This window comes from Macaca nemestrina, chromosome 7, assembly GCF_043159975.1.
Source record: "Macaca nemestrina isolate mMacNem1 chromosome 7, mMacNem.hap1, whole genome shotgun sequence".
Lineage (NCBI taxonomy): Eukaryota > Metazoa > Chordata > Mammalia > Primates > Cercopithecidae > Macaca > Macaca nemestrina.
Window position 1 is genome coordinate 52,908,663 of NC_092131.1, and position 19,749 is coordinate 52,928,411.

The 19,749-nt window shown below is 43.8% G+C and overlaps 1 protein-coding gene across 2 annotated transcripts; it reads right to left on the reverse strand.

Annotated features, from left to right (window-relative positions):
• Window positions 1–1,514: 1,514 nt before the first annotated feature.
• On the reverse strand, window positions 1,515–18,156 carry LOC105481782 (galectin 3). 2 transcript variants are annotated; one of them, XM_011741514.2, is made up of 6 exons: window positions 18,020–18,156; window positions 9,415–9,436; window positions 8,443–8,760; window positions 6,459–6,547; window positions 4,082–4,247; window positions 1,515–1,797 (listed from the first exon to the last, which is right to left on the reverse strand). In XM_011741514.2, exons 2-6 carry the CDS (start codon window positions 9,430–9,432, stop codon window positions 1,642–1,644), a joined length of 747 nt encoding a protein of 248 aa, XP_011739816.2. In that variant the 5' UTR covers window positions 9,433–9,436; window positions 18,020–18,156; the 3' UTR covers window positions 1,515–1,641. The 2 variants fall into 2 exon arrangements, with proteins under 2 accessions (XP_011739816.2, XP_011739817.2); XM_011741515.3 differs by lacking the exon at window positions 18,020–18,156 and adding an exon at window positions 17,975–17,992.
• Between the last annotated feature and the right edge of the window lie 1,593 nt (window positions 18,157–19,749).

The following is a 19,749-nucleotide window of genomic DNA, read 5'->3' on the forward strand; positions in this document are numbered from 1 at the left end:
TACTTAATGTTACAGTAACTCTATAAGACCTGTGCATTTGATAGACAAAGGAACCAAGGCTCAGAGGATTTAAGTAATTTTGTGTAAACCAAGTTCTCTCTTTTCTCTAAAGCTATGTTCTTCCATTTATTTAATAAGAGTAGAAGTCAAGACCCAAATGTTGGGGTAACGAATTTTTTGAAATACGCTATGATATGCTGCCCACATCCCTCTTTAGCAATAGAGGACTTACTCCTTGAGGTGCAGGAAGTGCTGCTGGCAGCAGCCCTCAGCTGACATCCCTTGTGAGGACTGTGCTGTGTCAGCTGAAGAGAGCCATGTTCTCTCAGGTCACATTCTTTCCCAGCTGTCCTATAGTCAGTGACTGATTAAAGTGGGGGTATAAAAAGGCCTGGCCCCCTTGCAGCTCTGAAGAATCCCAGCTTCAGAACTCCCATAGGGTAGGCTAAGTTATTGCTCAACTTCTCCCTCAACCCAATCATGTCTTTCCCATCCCCACATGTACTGATTGCAAGTACACTCCCTCACAAGCCTCTTGAGATCTAATCTCTCTGCTTCCTGGGAAACCCAACCTGTGACAATTACTAATTTAACAGATGTGAAAAGGTAGTATTGTATAAAATATTTTGGGCCTGGTGTGGTGGCTCACGCCTGTAATCCCAGCACTTTGGGAGGCCAAGGCAGGTGGATCATGATGTCAGGAGTTCAAGATCAGCCTGGCCAAAATGGTGAAACCCCGTCTCTACTAAAAATACAAAACTTAGCGGGGCATGGTGGCGGGCACCTGTAATCCCAGCTACTCAGGAGGCTGAGGCAGAGAATTGCTTGAACTCAGGAGGCGGAGGTTGCAGTGAGCTGAGATCACGCCACTACAGCCTGGGTGACAGCGAGACTCAATCTCAAAAAAAAAAAAAAAAAAAAATTTGGTCTTCTATGAGATGAAGTGGTTTTGCCACATCCTAGTTTTGGAATTTTATTAATCTTTGGGCTTGCTGCTAATAAGGGTAGAAAGGCATGGGTAAGAATGTTGACGATGGGAACAATTAAATTTTGAAAGCTGACTATATAAGATACCTTTTTTCTCTGTAAGAGATTTCATAAAAACCAGGGAGATGTTCCTTTATTGATATCAAATTACTGATCTGAAAGCAGCAAACTATAGTTTAGAAGGAGAAATGAGATTAAAAAGCAGTCAAGAAATATACCAGAATCCTAACAATAATTGTCTATAGGTCATCTATAGGTAAACTTTTTCTTAATGCTATTCTCATTTCCTGAACATATTTCCTTAAGAAAATGACAGAATAATTTCCTTGGAACATCTCCTGATTTTAATGAAATTCTGGAAGAGAGAATCTTGAGGTAGTATTTACTTTCTTTCCTTAAGAAAAAGATTTTAACAAGTATAGGAAACCTTGAGGCCCCAATGCAGTATTAATATTGCTGCATATTTTTTCCATTGCACATTATCGAGAATAAACCACTCCAATTAAGTGACATATTGAGACAGGTAATTCACTATAATATTTATTAAGACTTACAAGAAGGATATTGATGAATGTAAAAATGTTCACTCACAGTGAACATAAAGCCTTTACACATGTAAGGTTTAGACTTTTTTTTTAGTCTGCCCCTTTCAGATTATATCATGGTGTATGAAGCGCTGGTGAGGTCTATGTCACCAGAAATTCCCAGTTGGCTGATTTCATTGAGCTGTTTAACCCGATGATTGTACTGCAACAAGTGAGCATCATTCACCGCAACCTTGAAGTGGTCAGATTCAACCAGTACTTGTATCTGAAATGGCATATACATAAACTATTACATGAGGTAATGCATATGTCAGCTGGATTTAGCCATTCCACAATATATACATGTTTCATGTACATGATAGAAACAATTTTTTGTCAACTGAAAGGAAAAAAAAGTCCATTAATTTCAAACCAGTCTGGCCTGAACTCAGGATGTCCAACATTTCATCCTTATCATTCGTGGGACCAGTTAAGATCCAGGGAAAGTAACTTTACAGCAAAAATTCCAAGTTATTCAGATTTTTTTTAAAAGCCACAAATTTATTACAAGGATATATAAGTGAAGCCATAAAGGTGAAGGCTAAGGATTTGCCTGCATAAAAACTTAAAAGAGCCTGGGTGTGGCGGCTCACGCCTGTAATCCCAACACTTTGGGAGGCAAAGGCACAGGCAGATCTCTTGAGCCCAGGAGTTTGAGAACAGCCCAGGCAACATGGTGAAATCCCATCTCTACAAAAATAAAAATAAAAAAATTAGCCAGGCGTGGGTGGCATACATCTGTGGTCTCGGCTACTAAGGAGGCTCAAGTGGGAGTATCGTTTGAGCCTGGGAGGTTGACAGGCTGCAATGAGCTGTGATCTTGCCACTGTACTCCAGACTGAGTGGCAGTGTGAGACTCTGTCTCAAAACAACCAAAAGTTCTGGTATGGCCTAAAACACCTGAAAGAAAAACACAAAAGTAGGATTCTTTTGGCAAATGTTGTAAAGATTGGTGATAATCAGTTTTGGCAAGGGTAGGAGAAATCTACTCTTCCAATAGTGGATGTTCATTCCTACATCTTTTTGGAAGCAGCAATTTGATAATATCTAAATTGTAAACATACATATTTTAAAGCAAAGATTTCTAGAAGATTTGCTTCTAGGAAGAAAATATTTGTAAGGATAGTTATTACAGTATTTTAGTAAAACATTTCCAGGTTGGAGTGTTTCTATTCTGTAAATTTATATCAGTAGGGTACTAGTTAAATTATCACATCTAAAAATGAAATACTATTGGCCGGGCGTGGTGGCTCATGCCCGTAATTCCAGCACTTTGGGAAGCCGAGGTGGGTGGATCACGAGGTCAAGAGGTCAAGACCATCCTGGCCAACACGGTGAAACTCCATCGCTACTAAAAATACAAAAGTTAGCTGGGCATGGTAGCACACACCTATAATCCCAACTACTCGGGAGGCTGAGTCAGGAGAATCACTCGAACCCGAGAGGCAGAGGTTGCAGTGAGCTAAGATCATGCCACTGTACTCTAGCCTGGCGAAAGAGCGAGACTCCATCTCAAAAAAAAAAAAAATGCTATTAAGTAACAATATTCTGATATGAAAAGATGTCCACCAAATGTAGACTATGGTCCTTATTTGTCCCTGTTGTTGAAGAGTTTACAGTCCAGCTGTTTTATTTACCACTCTATAGTCAACCCTAACTCAATGCTGTGGACCTAATATTTGTTGAAGCAGTGCTTACAAATAAAAAGCGTGCTGTATGTCAGAAAACACTAGGAAGATACTCATCAAATTGCAATCTTTTGTGAGGATGGGGGAAGGAGTAAAGGAAAGGAAACCTTGTTAATTTTAAAATTTATAAACTTTTCATAAAACTTTAATTTTAGAATAAAAAACATGTAGTTTTGATCTCTATGCCAACTTTTTTTTTTTTTTTTTTTTTCGCTCTGTCACCCAGGCTGGAGTGCAGTGGCACAATCTGATCTCGGCTCACTGTAAGCTCCGCCTCCTGGGTTTGCACCATTCTCCTGACTCAGCCTCCCGAGTAGCTGGGACCACAGGTGCCCGCCACCACGCCCGGCTAATTTTTTGTATTTTCAGTAGAGACGGGATGTCACCGTGTTAGCCAGGATGGTCTCGATCTCCTGACCTTGTGATCCGCCCACCTCAGCCTCCCAAAGTGCTGGGATTATAGGCGTGAGCCACAGCGCCCAGCCCAACTGTGTTGTTTTAAGCAACAAAGTTGCAGTACAACTGTACCATAAAGACTTTTGCCTTTTTTGTTAAAGATTATATTATTTTCATCTCTAGAAAGGCTTAAACTCAGAAGGGTGGCAGCAGTGATGCTGGTGAGGTGCCTGAAAGAAGTGTGGAGTGTGCCATTCCTGGCCATGTTCTCAGCCTGCTGAGCCTGGTCCCCTGGGCAGGGAGAAGATACACTGGTTAGGCACCTTAGGACAGGTGATAAAAACTCATTTCAAGTGCTTTGTGGTTTTAGAGTGATTCCTCATGAGAAATGCACATTATCAATATATAATAGTAGCAATAACTTACTTTGAATGGTTTCCCACTTTCAAATGGGAAAACTGACTGTCTTTCTTCCCTTCCCCAGTTATTATCCAGCTTTGTATTGCAAACAATGACTCTCCTGTTGTTCTCATTGAAGCGTGGGTTAAAGTGGAAGGCAACATCATTCCTTCTCTTGAAATCTAAAGCAATTCTGTTTTAAACCAAAGACCAGTTATTAAAATGATTAAAACTGTATATCTACACGAAGTAAAGAATATAATTTTCTAAAAAGCAAATAATTTCATAATACAGTACCTAGGAAATTTTTCTGAACAGAAAGCAAATCAGAATGGGTTCAAACTGGAAAGTATCCTACACCTGATATTCTATGTACTATCATAAAATCTAAAGGTAAGCAAGACAATATATGTTGAATTTTTTTTGCCTCATTGTCTTCGATCATATTTCCATTCATCTGTAATGCCTCCTTTACAGACTCATGAAAACCCTTCGAGGTTTTCTTACAGAGGTTTAGAGCCACTCTGAGGATACTTTATCCCTTACTATAGATAATGTTTCCTGCTCTTCCAGTTTGCTTTCAATACCTGGTAAAGGCAAGCCAGCTATATAGTTAACAGCCATCAAATGCCTGGCTTCCTCGTAATTAACCAGAAGCCCTAGTTCCTCTAAAACAGCAAGGATGAGATAAGGTAGTTAATATTCAGTATCTTGTTGCTAAGTTGTAAAGTCATGATAGTAAATGTGGTAAACATTCTATGATGTGAGCTGGAACCAATGAAATTGCTAGTTTAGCTTTTTGACCCTGTTCCTTCTCCCTGGATGTTAATGCAAACACAAGTCCTCTTTGACTAACCCCATCCCTGAGTTTCTCAAAGTGTGCTCTATAGAGCAGTAACACCAGAATCATCAGTAGGTATTCTTATTTTAAAGCCAGGTCTGCACTCGAGACCAACTAACAAAGATTCTCTGTATTTTGATTCACCCAGTAAAAGTCACATTCAACCACAAATGATCTTCCAGTGATTAAACTTGTAAGGAAAAAACAGCAATAGAATTTGTATTTGACTAAATATACAATGTTGTCATCTCTGTCACCTTAAGTACTTTTTTTTTCTATGCAGTTCGTCATATAGAATTTGTAGGACTAAGCAACAGTTTTTTTAGTTTACTACCATTAACCATTTCAACCAGAATTAGTTTTGATCTGCCAGTCTCAATCTACATCTCTAGCATTAGAGCTAAACTTTCCAGTGAAATGACTCTTAACAAGACAAGGATACCACACTGGGTATTCAGTGTGCATTAGGGGTTGTGGGAGGAGGAGAGCAGATATTTAATCATGAGTGCTGTGTGCACAGGATAAGGTGTGCTGGGTTCTATGTGATGTTGGGAGGAAATACGGATAAGGACATAGAGGATATATATATTTTGTAATTTGCTATGAGACGGGCATTATTGTATGGGGAAGTTCTGTGCTTACAGAAATTGTCTAGGCTGTGTGGAAAGATGGGTTGGCTTAGGATAGTGACTACCATTGCAGAAACAGGGGAGGCTGGCTGAGGTGGAGCGAATGAGCATTTCAATGTGAAATTATCAGATCAGAAGTGAAGTCCATCTCTTGATGGCAGGATGTGGAGCAAGGTGACAGACACTGAGACTGTTTATGGATTCTTGCATAAACCTGTGTACATGGCTTGAATCTGTACCATTTAGGTACTGTTCATAAGACCTAGAGATTCTTCCACTAACCTCAGGCGCAAGCATCCCGGATGGTTTCAGGACATGGCCAGCTTCTTTGTATAATATGTAAATACTACATAACCAGTGGTGACAACCAGGGCCAAATGGCCCAGGACAGCCATAATTAGCATGTATTTTCCTAAATAAAGCCTCACCCCATCCTAGCCCACCTCATCAATCAAACCACTTCCAATAGCAAAGGTTGATTTATTATGATGAAGTTTTTAACTTGAAGAATCTCTTCAAACCCATAAGCAAATAGTATCTACTCAAAAGACGGGTTCCCAGGCCTACCACTGATCATCTGTAGAACCTGAGCCTCAGTTTTGTCTATAAAAAGGGGAAAGCAATATTCCTTATCCTGCCTTCAACCATGGAGATTAGCTGACATAATACATATCAAAGTATAGAATAAGGTGTGTTACCATTTACTATGAGTGCCCCGATGCTTAGCAAAATTATATGGGAATATGTATGGATTTATGGGATAATCCTATATGATGGTATAGCCAAGATTCTAAATATGTAGTTTTTTAAAATTTTATTAAAATTCAAAATAGCACCGTAAGACAGGGCAAGAAAAAAAAAATCAAAATAGGCCATTCTTTATTCAAAAACCAATCTACAAATAGGGTAGGCTTGTTAATTTTGCTCTCCTTACCTGTTTGCATTAGGCTTCACCGTGCCCAGAATTGTTATCAGCATGCGAGGCACCACTCCTCCAGGCAAAGGCAGGTTATAAGGCACAGACTGGGAATGAACAAGTACATATGGGAGTCATGTTTCTTTAGGGAAAGAAAACGATGTTGCTGAAGTTCCATTACTATTAATATGTGTGAAAAACACATAACTCTAGTATATGCCATCTGTCCAGACTCTCAGGCCACTTTGCCCAGGGGCCAAAGAGATAAGGCTCCTTACATGTACAAATAATTGAAAAGAAAGCCATCAGTAAGTCTCATTACTATGGCCATCCCAATCTACTCATTCATGTTGGCTATTTTTTGGAAAGGCTTAAGCTAGATCTTGTGATCAACATTAACATTTTTGTATCACTCTTAAGGCCCTGTCATGTCACTTGCTTCACTGTGGTTATTCTGCTTCCTGGGGGCAAGCAGCATATCACATACTGGGCTTGTGGGTTCTCATATGGTCTGTACTCACATGGCTCCAGCAGAGTGCTTTGCACGTGGCAGATACTCAATATTTATAGAATGAACACTGTTAAAACTGAGGTTCATTCCACAAATGTTTATTGACCATCTACATTCAAGGTACTGTGAATATCCCCAAAGCTCTATTTATTTATGGCCTCTTTTCTTTCCCTTTTTAAGGCTTCCCTCTGGGTTTAACTATCACCCCAGCCTTTTCATTTTTTGAGACAAGGTTTCAAAAATCCAGGTCTCTGTTGTTGAGGATGGAGTGCAGTGGTGTGATCATAGCTCACTGCAGCCCCGACCTCTTGGACTCAAGTGATCCTCCTGCCTCAGCCTCCCACAGTGGTGGGATTATAGGCATGAGCCACCACAGCCAGCCTATCCAAATCTTTTCTTTCTAGTCCTGATGTGTATTAGTCCTGTACTTCTTCCCACCTGGATTTGCTGCTAGTGCCTCAAATTCAACAAGTGTGAACTAGAATGGTCTTCCCTCCCCCTCCCCCATCAGTTCCCCTTCATGAGTTCCCAGTTTGGGCTAAAGCTTTGCTGATGGCTCTAATTGCTCAGCCTTGAAAAGTCAGAGTCTTCTATGTCTTCTAAGACATAATCAGTAGGTTCTGGGGGTTCTTCCTCTGTCATCTCTCTTACATCTGCCTGTTCCTTTCCACAGCCTTCATGTCCCCCTCTCTCTGCAACTGACTAACCATCTCTGGCATAGGCCCATCTCAATGCCACCCACTCCCCCAAGTCTTTCTACTCTGAACCGACCTAAAAGGAGACAATGCTATCTTGTGCCATCTTCTGCATAGTTCTGAAATGGTCTAATCCCACACTGGTACTTAGCTCTTTCCTCATATTTATTATATGTTTTATCATCTAACTAGACTATAAATCTGGAAAGGAAGGATCCTGTGGCTGAGATGTATCTGGATCCCCCACGGAGTTATGTTTTACATTTAGAATTCACTTGCTAAGACATATTTTAATTTGCATGAAAATTCAACCCTTAGATCACAAAATTATCTTTAGAAGGTTTTTCAAAACCAGATTACCCTGGTTCCTCTACCTGTTTGCTCAATGACCCTGGACAAATTATATCACTTCTGTATTGCCCCATTTCCCCACATGTGAAATGGGGTTATTAACAGTATCGTATAGGGTGGTAATGGGGTTAAATTAGATCATCCAGGTAGATGCATATTATTGACATGTACTCAGTAAGTGTTAATAATAACCAAAATGTTCTCCATTACTACAATTTTGGTTTATATTAATAAGCAGCTTTATCAGTGCCTTCAAAATATTCATTACCTTCTGTTTATACTAACCACACACAATAAGCTCAACATGAACACTTAATTTTTCGATTCTACCAACATATGCCCATGGCTGGCCCTTGAGAAGTGGCTGTCACAGCAGGTTTAAAGCTCAGGGTCTCCCTGAAGCCCTCTGCATGCCAAGTACATGAAAGGAGGAATGCTATCTCACCAGTGGCCCAGCAGGGGCGCCATAGGGGCCAGTGGCAGGGTAGGCTCCAGGAGCACTTGGCTGTCCAGGAGATGGGTAGGCTCCAGCGCCACTGGGTGGCCCTGGGTAGACTCCAGATGCTCCGGAATAAGCTCCAGGTGCTCCAGGGTAGGCGCCTGGAGGTGCCTGTCCAGGATAAACCCCTGGGGGTGCCTGCCCGGGGTAGGCCCCAGGATAGGAGGCCCCTGGGTAGCCCCCTGCCCCAGCAGGCTGGTTCCCCCATGGGCCAGGCCATCCTTGAGGGTTTGGGTTTCCAGACCCAGATAAGGCATCATGGAGCTGTAAAGAAAGACATAAACAATTACAGGACAGAAAGCATTCTCAAAAGCAGAATTTTCAGGGAAATAGGAATATGTGATCTAAGAAGGAGAGGAATATAGCAAAGGCATTACATGCATATCATTATACTTTTTCCACTTGTTAATAGTTTTGAGTGTCTAAGACTAAAATTAGACGTTGGGGTTACATATGCTTTTTCACTTTGTTCTTGCTTCCCAAGGTCTCAAATCAGGGAGGGCTGCATTTTCATAATTAGCCCAAGTCAGGAGCTAGCGCTCCTCTATTTACAGCACATATTTTTTAATCACTGTGAGAAAAACAATCACAAACATCAGAATGCCCAGACTGTACCGCGCTTCCCGCTACTCAGAGGATTTCTCAGCTCCTGCCAGCAGAGTCCACTCCCTTCCGCCCTGGGCCTTTTGGTGAAAGGGTTACTGTGAGTGAGTCCCAGGCCTTGCTCTGCCTGGCTTTCTTCCCAAATCTGCTGCTGGAAAAACAAGGCTCCAGCTCACAAGCCCTCGTTGGACAAATGAGTCTAGGGGAAGCCACACAGTGGGAGAGTGAAAAGGGAAAGTCATGGTAAAAACAAAACCCCCAACCCTCAACCATGTGGAGTTGATCGAGGGTAAGAAACAGGCATAAAACACTTACCGAAAAATTGTCTGCCATTTTCCTGAGAGAAAGAAAGAGACAAAGGTTATCATTTGATCCTGAAAGCTTTCACCAATTTCCATTAAATTGAACCTCACCACTAGTTCATTGTGCAGTTCTAGTCAATCTCTAGGCATTATGCTTAAGTCAGTAGTGTGGGACCACACAACATCTCCTCAAGGGGCAGGGATGCTTTCCAGCTAGATTGTGAGTTAAATATAACTCACAAGTTTAAACTTCCATCACACTAGCCTGTGCTCTGAATCCTGAGACCAAGAGGCCATACAATGCATGAGGGAGGAGGAGGCAGGGAGGAAGAAAAGGTCCTGTCCCTTTTCCAGGTGAAAAATGTAAACAGTCATGGTTTCTCTTAGGTTCTTCTTCACCTTCCTTCCTTACTCCTTATAAAGGGTTTGGTGTGTTCATCTTGCCCATCTGCCCTCTGTCCCCACTAACTGCCCCATCCCCTCCTCTGGGTTTTTGAAGATCAGCAGTGATTGATTCCTACTGAGACAGGAAAGACAATGACCTCCAGACAGAGTTGCTGCCCTGTTATTTATTCCTCTATTTGCACACACTTATGCCTGCTCTTGGTCAGGCACTGCGCAGGCTCCTGTCTAGGTGCGAAGATGAATAGGCCATGATCTGCATGGTCAAAGGGGCCATGGGATCTAAAACTCAAAACGATTGAGCCCACAGAGGTATAGAGTAGAAGGATGGTTACCAGAGGCTGGGAAAGGTAGTGGGGGTGGGTGAGTGGGAGGGAGGTGAGGATAGTTAATGGGTGACAAAAATAGTTATAATGAATGAATAAGGCCTGATATTTGACAGCACAACAGGGTGACTATAGTCAATAATTTCATTGTACATTTGAAAATAACTAAAAGTATACTTGGATTGTTTGTAACACAAATAAATGAGAATATGAATGCCCCATTTTCCATGATGTGATTATCATGCATTACATACCTGTGTCAAAACATCTTTATGTAGCCCATAAATATATATACCTGCTATGTACCCATAAAGATTAAGAATTTAAAAAAAAGCCAAAGGGCCCACAGTCCAGCAAGGCAGATGAGATGCATCCATGGAAATGTGAAATAACAAGTCACGAATGCTATGAGTTAGAATGTGTGCTGTAGGAATTCAAACGCAGAAAGCTTACTTCTAAGAAGGAAAGGAAAAGTGCTGTTGGAGCTAAGCCTCAAAGGGCAGCTGAAGTTTGTATGTGCTTTCTTTTTTTAAAGGTACTTGTTATTCCAAATAAAATCTTTGGCAGTACAACAAACTAAGGTGAAAAAATTCAGGCAACGTGAAAGAAAAAAATATTTGGGTGTAAGATGCTACCAAAGAGGGTTTGCCTTGCCCAAAGCTGCCACAAGGGGTGGTCTGGAGACATCAATCCTGCTTTCTCCTGTTCCTTCCCATGTCAAGGCTCCTAAAGCACAAGATGCTTCACAGCTGTTGCAGGTGCTCCAGCTGTGAGGGGAGGAGGGCAGTTGGGCCCCTGAGGCATGGGTGAGTACTTCCTAAGCTCAGGATCACCTGTGCCATGGCCTGAATTACGTAGACCTTGAAACAACCAGAATATCCTTGATTGCCTACCTGTGATATTTACTCAATCACTTTTAGAAATGACATCGCCCCAAGGGATTCAATAAATGTCCACTACTTGATTCAAATGCAAGATATTGGCTGGGCGTGGCTCATGCCTGTAATCCCCAGCACGTTGGGAGGCTAAGGTGGGCGGATTGCTTGAGCCCAAGAGTTCAAGACTAGCCTGGACAATATGGCAAAACCCTGTCTCTATGAAAAATACAAAAATTAGCCAGGTGTGGTGGTGCAGCCTGTGGTCCCAGCTACTTGAGGGGCTGAGGTGAGAAGATCATTTCAGCCTAGGAGGTCAAGGCTGCACTGAGCTGTGATTGCACCACTGCACTCCAGCCTGGGTGACAAAGCGAGACCCCGTCTCAAAAAAAGAAAGAAAGAAAAGCACAAAATATTACATTTTTGTGGTAAAACTCAAACAGGCAGAGCTCCTCCTAGAGCTTAACATGCTTCATTTATACACACTGGATATTTTATACAGGTTGAGTATCCCTTATTTGAAATAGGACCAGAAGTGTTTCTGATTTCCTTTTTTTTTTTTTTAGATTTTGGAATATGTCCATATACCCAGTTAGGCATCCCTAATCTGAAGAGCCAAAATCCAAGACCTCCAGTGAGCATTTCTTTAGAGCATTACCTCTGAGCATCATGCAGACATGCAAAAAGTTTGGGATTTTGGAGCATTTCAGATTTCTGCTCTGGGGATGCTCATCCTGTACTATACTGCTATTATTTATATTATAGTCAGACATTACCTTTGACTAAAATATTTTTGCACCTCTTTTTTTTTTTTTTTTTTTTGAGACAGGGTCTTGTTCTGTTGCACAGGCTGGAGTGCAGTGACATGATTTCAGGGCTCACTGCAGCCTCCACCTCCCAAGCTCATGTGATCCTCCCACCTCAGCCTCCCAAGTAACTGGGACTACAGGCACACAACACCACACCCAGCTGAGTTATTTTTTTCGTAGACACCGGGTCTCACTATGTTGCCCAGGCTGGTCTCAAACTCCTGGGTTCAAGTGATCTTCCCACCTCAGCCTCCCACCGTGCTGGGATTACAGGCATGAGCCACCACATCCAGCCACACATCTCTTTTTGAACATGGTCATTCTGAAACCTATTCAGAAGTGGTTAGGTTATGACCATGCCCATTTTCCAACCTAGGGAACTGCTGGCAGCTTGACAGGGAAGTCACGGTGACTCCAGCGGTTACTGCATCTTTCATTTACTTTTTACATCCTGTAGTGCTTGGCTTTTTAAAGCAAAAGTTGTGAGCTCCTCTGCATGTGCCTCCTTCCCCAAAAGGCTGCCACACTATTGTATAAGAAACTGTGTTGCTAGAGGAGGGGGAACTTGAGAGAAGAGTTGTTACAGAAAAGGAAAATAAATGAAAATTTTTAATTCAGGAAAAGAAAGTCTCCCTCATTTTGGATGCCAGTAGGAAACAATCTTGAACTTCAAGGTGGGCAGAAAGCTTAGTTCCTTTAATTACACATACTTCTTCCAGCCTAAGGCAACATATCAAAGACCCAGCAATAATGTTATCAACATTTTGATTTCTTTTAAATGTCCTCATTGCACAGGAGCTTATTGTAAACCTCAGGACCACTGACACTTCAGGTCAGATGCTTTGCTGTGGGGCACTGTCCTGTGCGCTGTAGGATGTTCAGCAGCATTGCTGGCTTCATTACATATGCTGCCAGAACTCCAGCACACCACACTCCAACTTGTGACAACCAAGTGTCTTCAGGCCGGGTGTGATGGCTCACACCTGTAATCCCAGTCATTTGGGAGGCTGAGGCGGGAATACTGCTTGAGCCCAGGAGTTCAAGACCAGCCTGGGCAATATAGCGAAACCCCAGTCTCTACCAAAAAAAGGAAAAAAAAATGTCTTCAGACATTGCCAATATCCCCTGGGAGCAAAATCATGGCTAGTTGAGGACCGCCAATCTAGCTAGTTAGCAGTGTATCCCTACATGAATGTATACACGTGGTTCCACAAAACTAAAAAGGTAGTTTCAATTGTTCAAACTAGCCTGAATTTGCTTTATAAAGGGTCCTAACATCACTCTATTCAAATTAAGATGTGTTTAAAGGCTGATTCCAACCAGAAAGTCAAATAAAGAAGGCATTTCCATAATTTAATATTTATTCTTTTCAAAGCCTCCGCTCAAGCATGTTTAGTTTATTTTCCAATCTAACCAAATCCAGTTTGGGAAACAAAGCAGCTCTCACTGCATTTCCACTGTTTCAACACCACCTTGGAGAGCAGTATAGATTCTGTCTTGACATATTAGACAAGGCCACTAGAACCTGGCATTTGTGTGGTGCTTTTCAGCTTATAAAGCATGTTCACATACCTTATCTATTTTAGTTATAATGACAGTCTTTGTGGTGAAATCTTGTACTGTCCTGCCATCTCGCTGTCCAGCCTGGGACATGAATCATCCCTTTGTCCAGCCTATCCACACTGCAGATGCTACCCACCCACAAGTTACTTAGTAGCAGGCTTGGTTATCAGATCAAAAAAACAGTATATATAGGGTTTGGTACTATCCATGGTTTGAGGCATCCACAGGGGGTCTTGGAATGCATCCCCTGAAAATAAGGGGGAGACTCCTGTGTTCTCACCATAAGGAAACTGAGGCTCAGAGAGATAACATGGTGGTCCAAAGTCATCTGTCATTGGCAGATCAAGGAGTAGGGCTCGTGTCTTTTTACTCCTTATTTAGGCTCATTCTACACCAATAGAAAATATCACACTTTGAAATTTTAAAGTACAGTCCTTTGAAAGTGTTAATTACTTCACTGGGAAATTAATTCTCTGACTAACTCATCTGTAACTACATAACACACTGAAATTGTAAACAAAATTTAAAAAGGATTGTGTTTTGGTCAGAAAACTAACTGGGTGATTCATTCAAGCACAAAATAATATTGAATATTTAATACAAGAATGCCATTTTGTGTAGTCACTTTGCTAATTATAACCATATTTTAACCAATAAAGTGTACTTTCCAAAAATTGGGTATGTACGGTTTTGATTATGTCAACTTCCAACCATGAGATTTCTTTTTTGAAAAGCATTATAGGCCGGACGCAGTGGCTCACACCTGTAATCCCAGCACTTTGGGAGGCCAAGGCGGGAGGATCATGAGGTCAGGAGTTCGAGACCAGCCTAGCCAACATAGTGAAACCCCATCTCTACTAAAAATACAAAGAATTAGCCAGCTGTGGTGGCAGGCACCTGTAATCCCAGGTACTAGGGAGGCTGAGGCAGGAGAATTGCTTGAACCCGGGAGGCAGAGGTTGCAGTGAGCCAAGATGGCACCACTGCACTCCAGCCTGGAAGACAGTGCAAGGCTCCATCTCAAGAAAAAAAGGAAAAAAAAAAAAAAAAGCATTATAACTGATGCTCTTTTGAAATCAAGATTATTAACCTCAAAACTTCCAGGAAAACAAAAAAGACATCTATTCAGATAAATATCATCCTTACTTGCCTGAAAATTTTTTTCGTTTTTCTTTTCAGATGAGTAGTTTACAGAGAGAGACATACAATCAAATGTCGGAAATCCTCCCACTCTACAGACACTATAGATATGTGAACCCCATCCTGGTGTTTCCAGGATCAGAGAATTTTGAAGAGTCAGAGGGAAAAAAAAAAAAAAAAAAAAACACTTCAAAAAATAAACTAAAAGTAGAGAAATACTAGCTGGGTCTCCACATTTGTAAACACCTACAGTAAGCAGTTCAGTGTAGCTTTGGAATAAGGAATTTAAACATGAGTTAGAATACAGACCATTTTAATCAGTTAACTGGTAGCTTTTCCCTTTAACAAAGCATAGCTGCGCTATGCTATTCTAGGCCCACCCAGCAATCAGTCTGGTTGTCTGGGTTCCCAGGAACACTTCTGAAATTTCTGCTCATAAAGGTCCCTGACCTGTACGCAAGCTGTAACGGAAGAAGACTGTTTCCTGAGCCCCTAGGCACTGCCCCACACTGCTCCTCAAGTAGCACAAGAGGCAGTCTACTTTCTGTCCTTGCTGAAACACAGAGCAGGATTTGAGGAAAGCCCATTTTCCAAAGACAAATTCAGTGATGCTAAGTTGGAATAAAGAGAACTGGTCCTTTCCTAGGATTTCTTTCTCATCATAGCTCCCTGGCATCAAGGAAGGTAGAGTTACTTTCTGCTTCTCAGTGACTGATTTTTTCCCGCTATGGAAAAGCTGAACAGGGGTCAAAAGAGAACACATGACACTTAGTCAATAGCCAACTGGAAGTATACAGCAAGCACTGCCTAGCCTGGCTCTCAAGTTACCCACTCAGAATTTAATGAGAAGATCAGTTCAGGCACCAGACACAAGGAGCTACCCTTGAGTGGGAGCCTGTGTCCCAAACGACAGGAAAGAAGAGCTATGTTTGAGATCAGTTACCGCAAGTATCAAGTACGTAAGTTTACAAGTCACTTGGCATTTAAGGTCAACACGAGATTCTGAAGGCATACTACATGAACATAGGTCTCGGCTGCAGTTAAGGTTTATAGTCTGGCTAATGAAAGGTCTATGTAAAAAGGTACCTAAATTATACATGAGACCAGCATTAGCCTCTTGACCTCACTAAGTGAAAAGTCTTTATAAAGCACCTATGCATATTTGTAGCACAGCGAACTATCATAGATTAAAGACCTCTTAACAGAGCAAGACACCTATTCTACTTGGACACAACTAGTTTTCAGGGTCAATCCATCAGGCGGTACTCGTCCTCTTGTGCTTCTTACGTAACTTTTGAGGCATCCTCCTAGCACTTCTAAGTGCTAAATATTCAAGGACCATCATCAAACTTCTCTCCAGAATCTGGACTAAGTGCTGATTTTAAATGTCACCTCTAAATATGAATTTAGGAAGCTGCTTAAATCCCCCAAAGATCAAGGATGGGGTATGATCATCCCTAGAATGAGAGACCCTACCCTAAGGATTTAGAGTCAATGTCTAAAAGGGAGACCATTGTTGGAGAAAAGTAAATGATCATTATTCAACTTTACCTTTCATGGAAACACACAATTTCCTAGCATGAAATGTTTATAAACTTGAGGTAGGCCAGGCGCAGTGGCTCAGGCCTGTAATCCCAGCACTTTAAGAGGCCGAGGCGGGTGGGTCACCTGAGGTCAGGAGTTCGAGACCAGCCTGATCAACATGGAGAGACACCCCCATCACCACCACCACCATCACTAAAAATACAAAATTAGCCGGGCATGGTGGCGCATGCCTGTAATCCCAGCTACTCGGGAGGCTGAGGCAGGAGAATTGCTTGAATCCAGTAGGCGGAGGTTGCAGTGAGCCGAGATCGTGCCATTGCCTGGGCAACAAGAGTGAAACTGCGTCTCAAAAAAACAAACAAAAAACACAAAAAACACAAAAAACAAAAACCTTGAAGTAAACAAATCAGAACTTTGGAAGCTGACGACAGCTTTTACTTCTCAAGCTCTGTGCCCAAGTGGTTCATTGTATCAGCCTCATTTTCTTCAGAATTAACTGAGCCTTCTCCCATTCCTTTCCCACAATCCTAGAAACAGCCTGGGTCACTGAGGTCCAGGTGTCCTCATTGTGCAGCAACCCAACTCCCAGAGTCACTTTACAAACATTCCGCAGTCTCTGGAATCGGCATGGCTAACTTGAAGGGTAAGACTGAGGCCTAAGTCCCAGCCTCCACCATGCGTCCCCGATTCCCTGGCCCTTAGCGCCTACTTCTCAGAGGGCAATCGTTTTAGTGTTTCTATTTGAGCACCCAATAATTCAGAATAAACTCTCAAACATGTTTTGGGAGTCCCCCGCTAGGGCTCTGCACACTAGGACCAACATTCTGCCACACCCAACACTTCCTCGGCACAGACAGTCTGGGCAGGGAGGGGCATTTGATTCGGAAAAGCTTAGAGTTTGCAGTCTTCGCTAAGCCGGGTCATGCCTACTCAGGCCATGGGGCAAGCACCATTTCTGTGGGATCAGCAACCAGAGAGCGGCTGCAGCCCGGCCGCAGCTGGTCCTCGTGGAAGAACTCATTCGCGCCCCACAGAGAGATCTCCTCCGAGTCCAGCCTCAGCTGATGCTCAAAAGGGGCCGGGCGAGCCAAGCTGTGGGTTCCGGGAGGCGCCCTATGCAGTCCTCAGAAGTCCCTTCGCAGCCGGGCGCGGTGGCTCACGCCTGTAATCCCAGCACTTTGGGAGGCCGAGGCGGGCGGATCACAAGGTCAGGAGATCGAGACCACGGTGAAACCCCGTCTCTACTAAAAATACAAAAAATTAGACGGGCGCGGTGGCGGGCGCCTGTAGTCCCAGCTACTCGGGAGCCTGAGGCAGGAGAATGGCGTGAACCCGGGAGGCGGAGCTTGCAGTGAGCCGAGATCGCGCCACTGCACTCCAGCCTGGGCGACAGAGCGAGACTCCGTCTCAAAAAAAAAAAAAAAAAAAAAAAAAAAAAAAAAAAAAGAAGTCCCTTCGCTCCCCCGCGGCCGAGCTCTGGGGAAGGGTGACCCGGCCCCAACCCCAGTTAGAGAAACTGGAGCGGCCGTCTGGTTTGCTGAGCGAGTCCCTCCGCCTCCCCTCGCAGCGGGACCTGGCAGGACTGGGGTGACCAGACCGCGGCTCTTCACCGGATGGGGCTTACTCCGGGGCCGCAGAGCGCAGCCGGCGGAGGTGCGACGGCGGTGAAGCCCCCGAGGCTCCGCAGAAGGTGGCCCGTGCCGCCGCGGGGACGTGTGTGGGTCTCGGAAGGCGCTGCCAACCTTTCCCGAGCGCCAGCGCCCTCAAGAATCAAAGGCGACCGCCCCGGGCCCGCCGCCCCGCACCCGGAGGGCAGAGCACAGGCTGTGGGGCTCTCCGCGCGCGTCCCGGCCTGGTCCCGGGGAGCCGAACCCCTCCGAGCCGCGCCCCAAGCAGCGCCCGGGTGCCCTCACCCCTGCCCGGCCGGAGCCGCGTCCCCAGCGCCCCGCGCCGCTCACCGCTCGTTGGCTGGTTCCGGACGGCTGCTAACGAGGAGGTGCGGGCGCCGGCGGGGCGGTGGCTCCGAGCCTCAAATACTCCCAGCGCCGCCCGGCCCGCCTCTCCCGAGGCGGGGCGGCTCCCCTGCCCAGCCCAGCCTCTCCCCGGACCATGCTGGGCGAGCCCCGCGTCCGCCTGACACCCCGCGCCGCCGCCGCAGGGGCGACCAGGAAGCTCCCGACGGGCAGAGCGCGGGCTGAGGGGCGCGCCCTCCGCCACCACCGTTCGGTTCCGTGGCGCTCCGGGGGCCTGGGCTGCGGCCGCGTCTCTCCCCCGCCCTATCCAGAATCACCTGAGTGAAGAATTCACTGAGGGGAATTCAATTAATAGGTTGCTTTATTTGTAGAATACAAAACCAAAAACCTTTTCAATGTCTATTGCCTAGGGAACTGACTACAAATTGACTACTTATTCTAGATCAATAGGCCTAGTCTCAAAGCAATTCCCTTATGAAGCAATTAGACAACTCTTTAACACATTTTGCACAGGAAATTCACATTTTATATATATCCTCCTTTTAACTTCACCTTATCTTTTCGTTGGAAGAAAGAGATAAGTATTATTATCTCATTTTTACTCTCAGGGTGCTATAGTCTGAATGTTTATATCCCGCCAAAGTTCATATGTTGAAATCCTAACCCTCATGGTGATGTGTTAGGAGGTGGAGGCCTTGCGAAGTGATTGGGTCATACGGGCAGGGTCCTTATGAATGAGATCGGTGCCCTAATAAAAGAGGCCGGAGAGAGACCCCTTGCCACTTCCACCATGTGAAGACACAGCCGGAAGGCGCCCTCTGTGAACCAGAAAGCAGGCCCTCACCAGACACCAAATCTGCTGGCCTGGGGATTTCCCGACCTTCAGAACTGTGGGAAATAAATGTATATTATCTATAAGCTACCCAGTTTATGATATTTTGTTACAGAAGCCCAAACAGACTAAAAGAGAAAATGATTTACTTATCCAAGCTCACTCATGTCTAGGAACAAAATCCAGAAATCCTGACTCTTAAAACTTTATCTGGAAAAGCACCAGGTCAAAGAATCCTTGCAGGCCAAAACAAGGATCTCTGAGGAAAAAAAAAAAAATTAAGGGGGGTAAGGGAAGAATCTTTGCAGGAACCGGCTTATGTAACCTATGGAGAAAACCAGTTATCATCTGGTTCCTAAATAATTCCTGTAGCCCTTATAGTAACCAATTAATAACATAAAGATAAATTATTTCCTGCAGTTTTTCAGCTTAGGGATATGTTCCTGTAAGGGACTCACTTGATGGAATTGAGAAGCTGTCTTGGCATTCTCTAGGATAAATTTGAAAGTGTCTTAGTGGCTGGCACTGTTCCTGCAACATTGTCCCCTCTAGGCTTGCACATAGAAGTCACAGTGTGACTGGGGATTATTTAATGAAAATGTGAACTCTTACCTGAAGACGTGGCCTGGCAACCAATTTATTTGAATAGATCACCATAGTAAATGACTAACCTCTGGGTAATAAAAAGGTGTCACCCACAGGAATGCCCTTGGTCTCCAAGGAAAATGCTATAAATCTTAAGACTTTGAGTCATGAGGCCTCATGGCCAGGCGTGGTACCCTTAGAGGGTTAGCCATTGGTAATAAAAAAAAAAAAGTAGATAGCCAAATGAATTGCTGTGGAGGCAAAGGAAGAAACACACTCTTGCCTTTTCTTCTGGTCA

What these genes read in the sequence shown, in the direction of transcription:
- LOC105481782 (XM_011741514.2), bottom strand. An exon ending in GCGCCCCTGCTGGGCCACTG is followed by an intron (nt 6,548 to 8,442) that starts GTGAGATAGCAT and finishes GTTCATTCCCAG; the next exon opens with TCTGTGCCTTATAACCTGCC. An exon ending in AAAGTGGGAAACCATTCAAA is followed by an intron (nt 1,798 to 4,081) that starts GTAAGTTATTGC and finishes ATGCCATTTCAG; the next exon opens with ATACAAGTACTGGTTGAATC.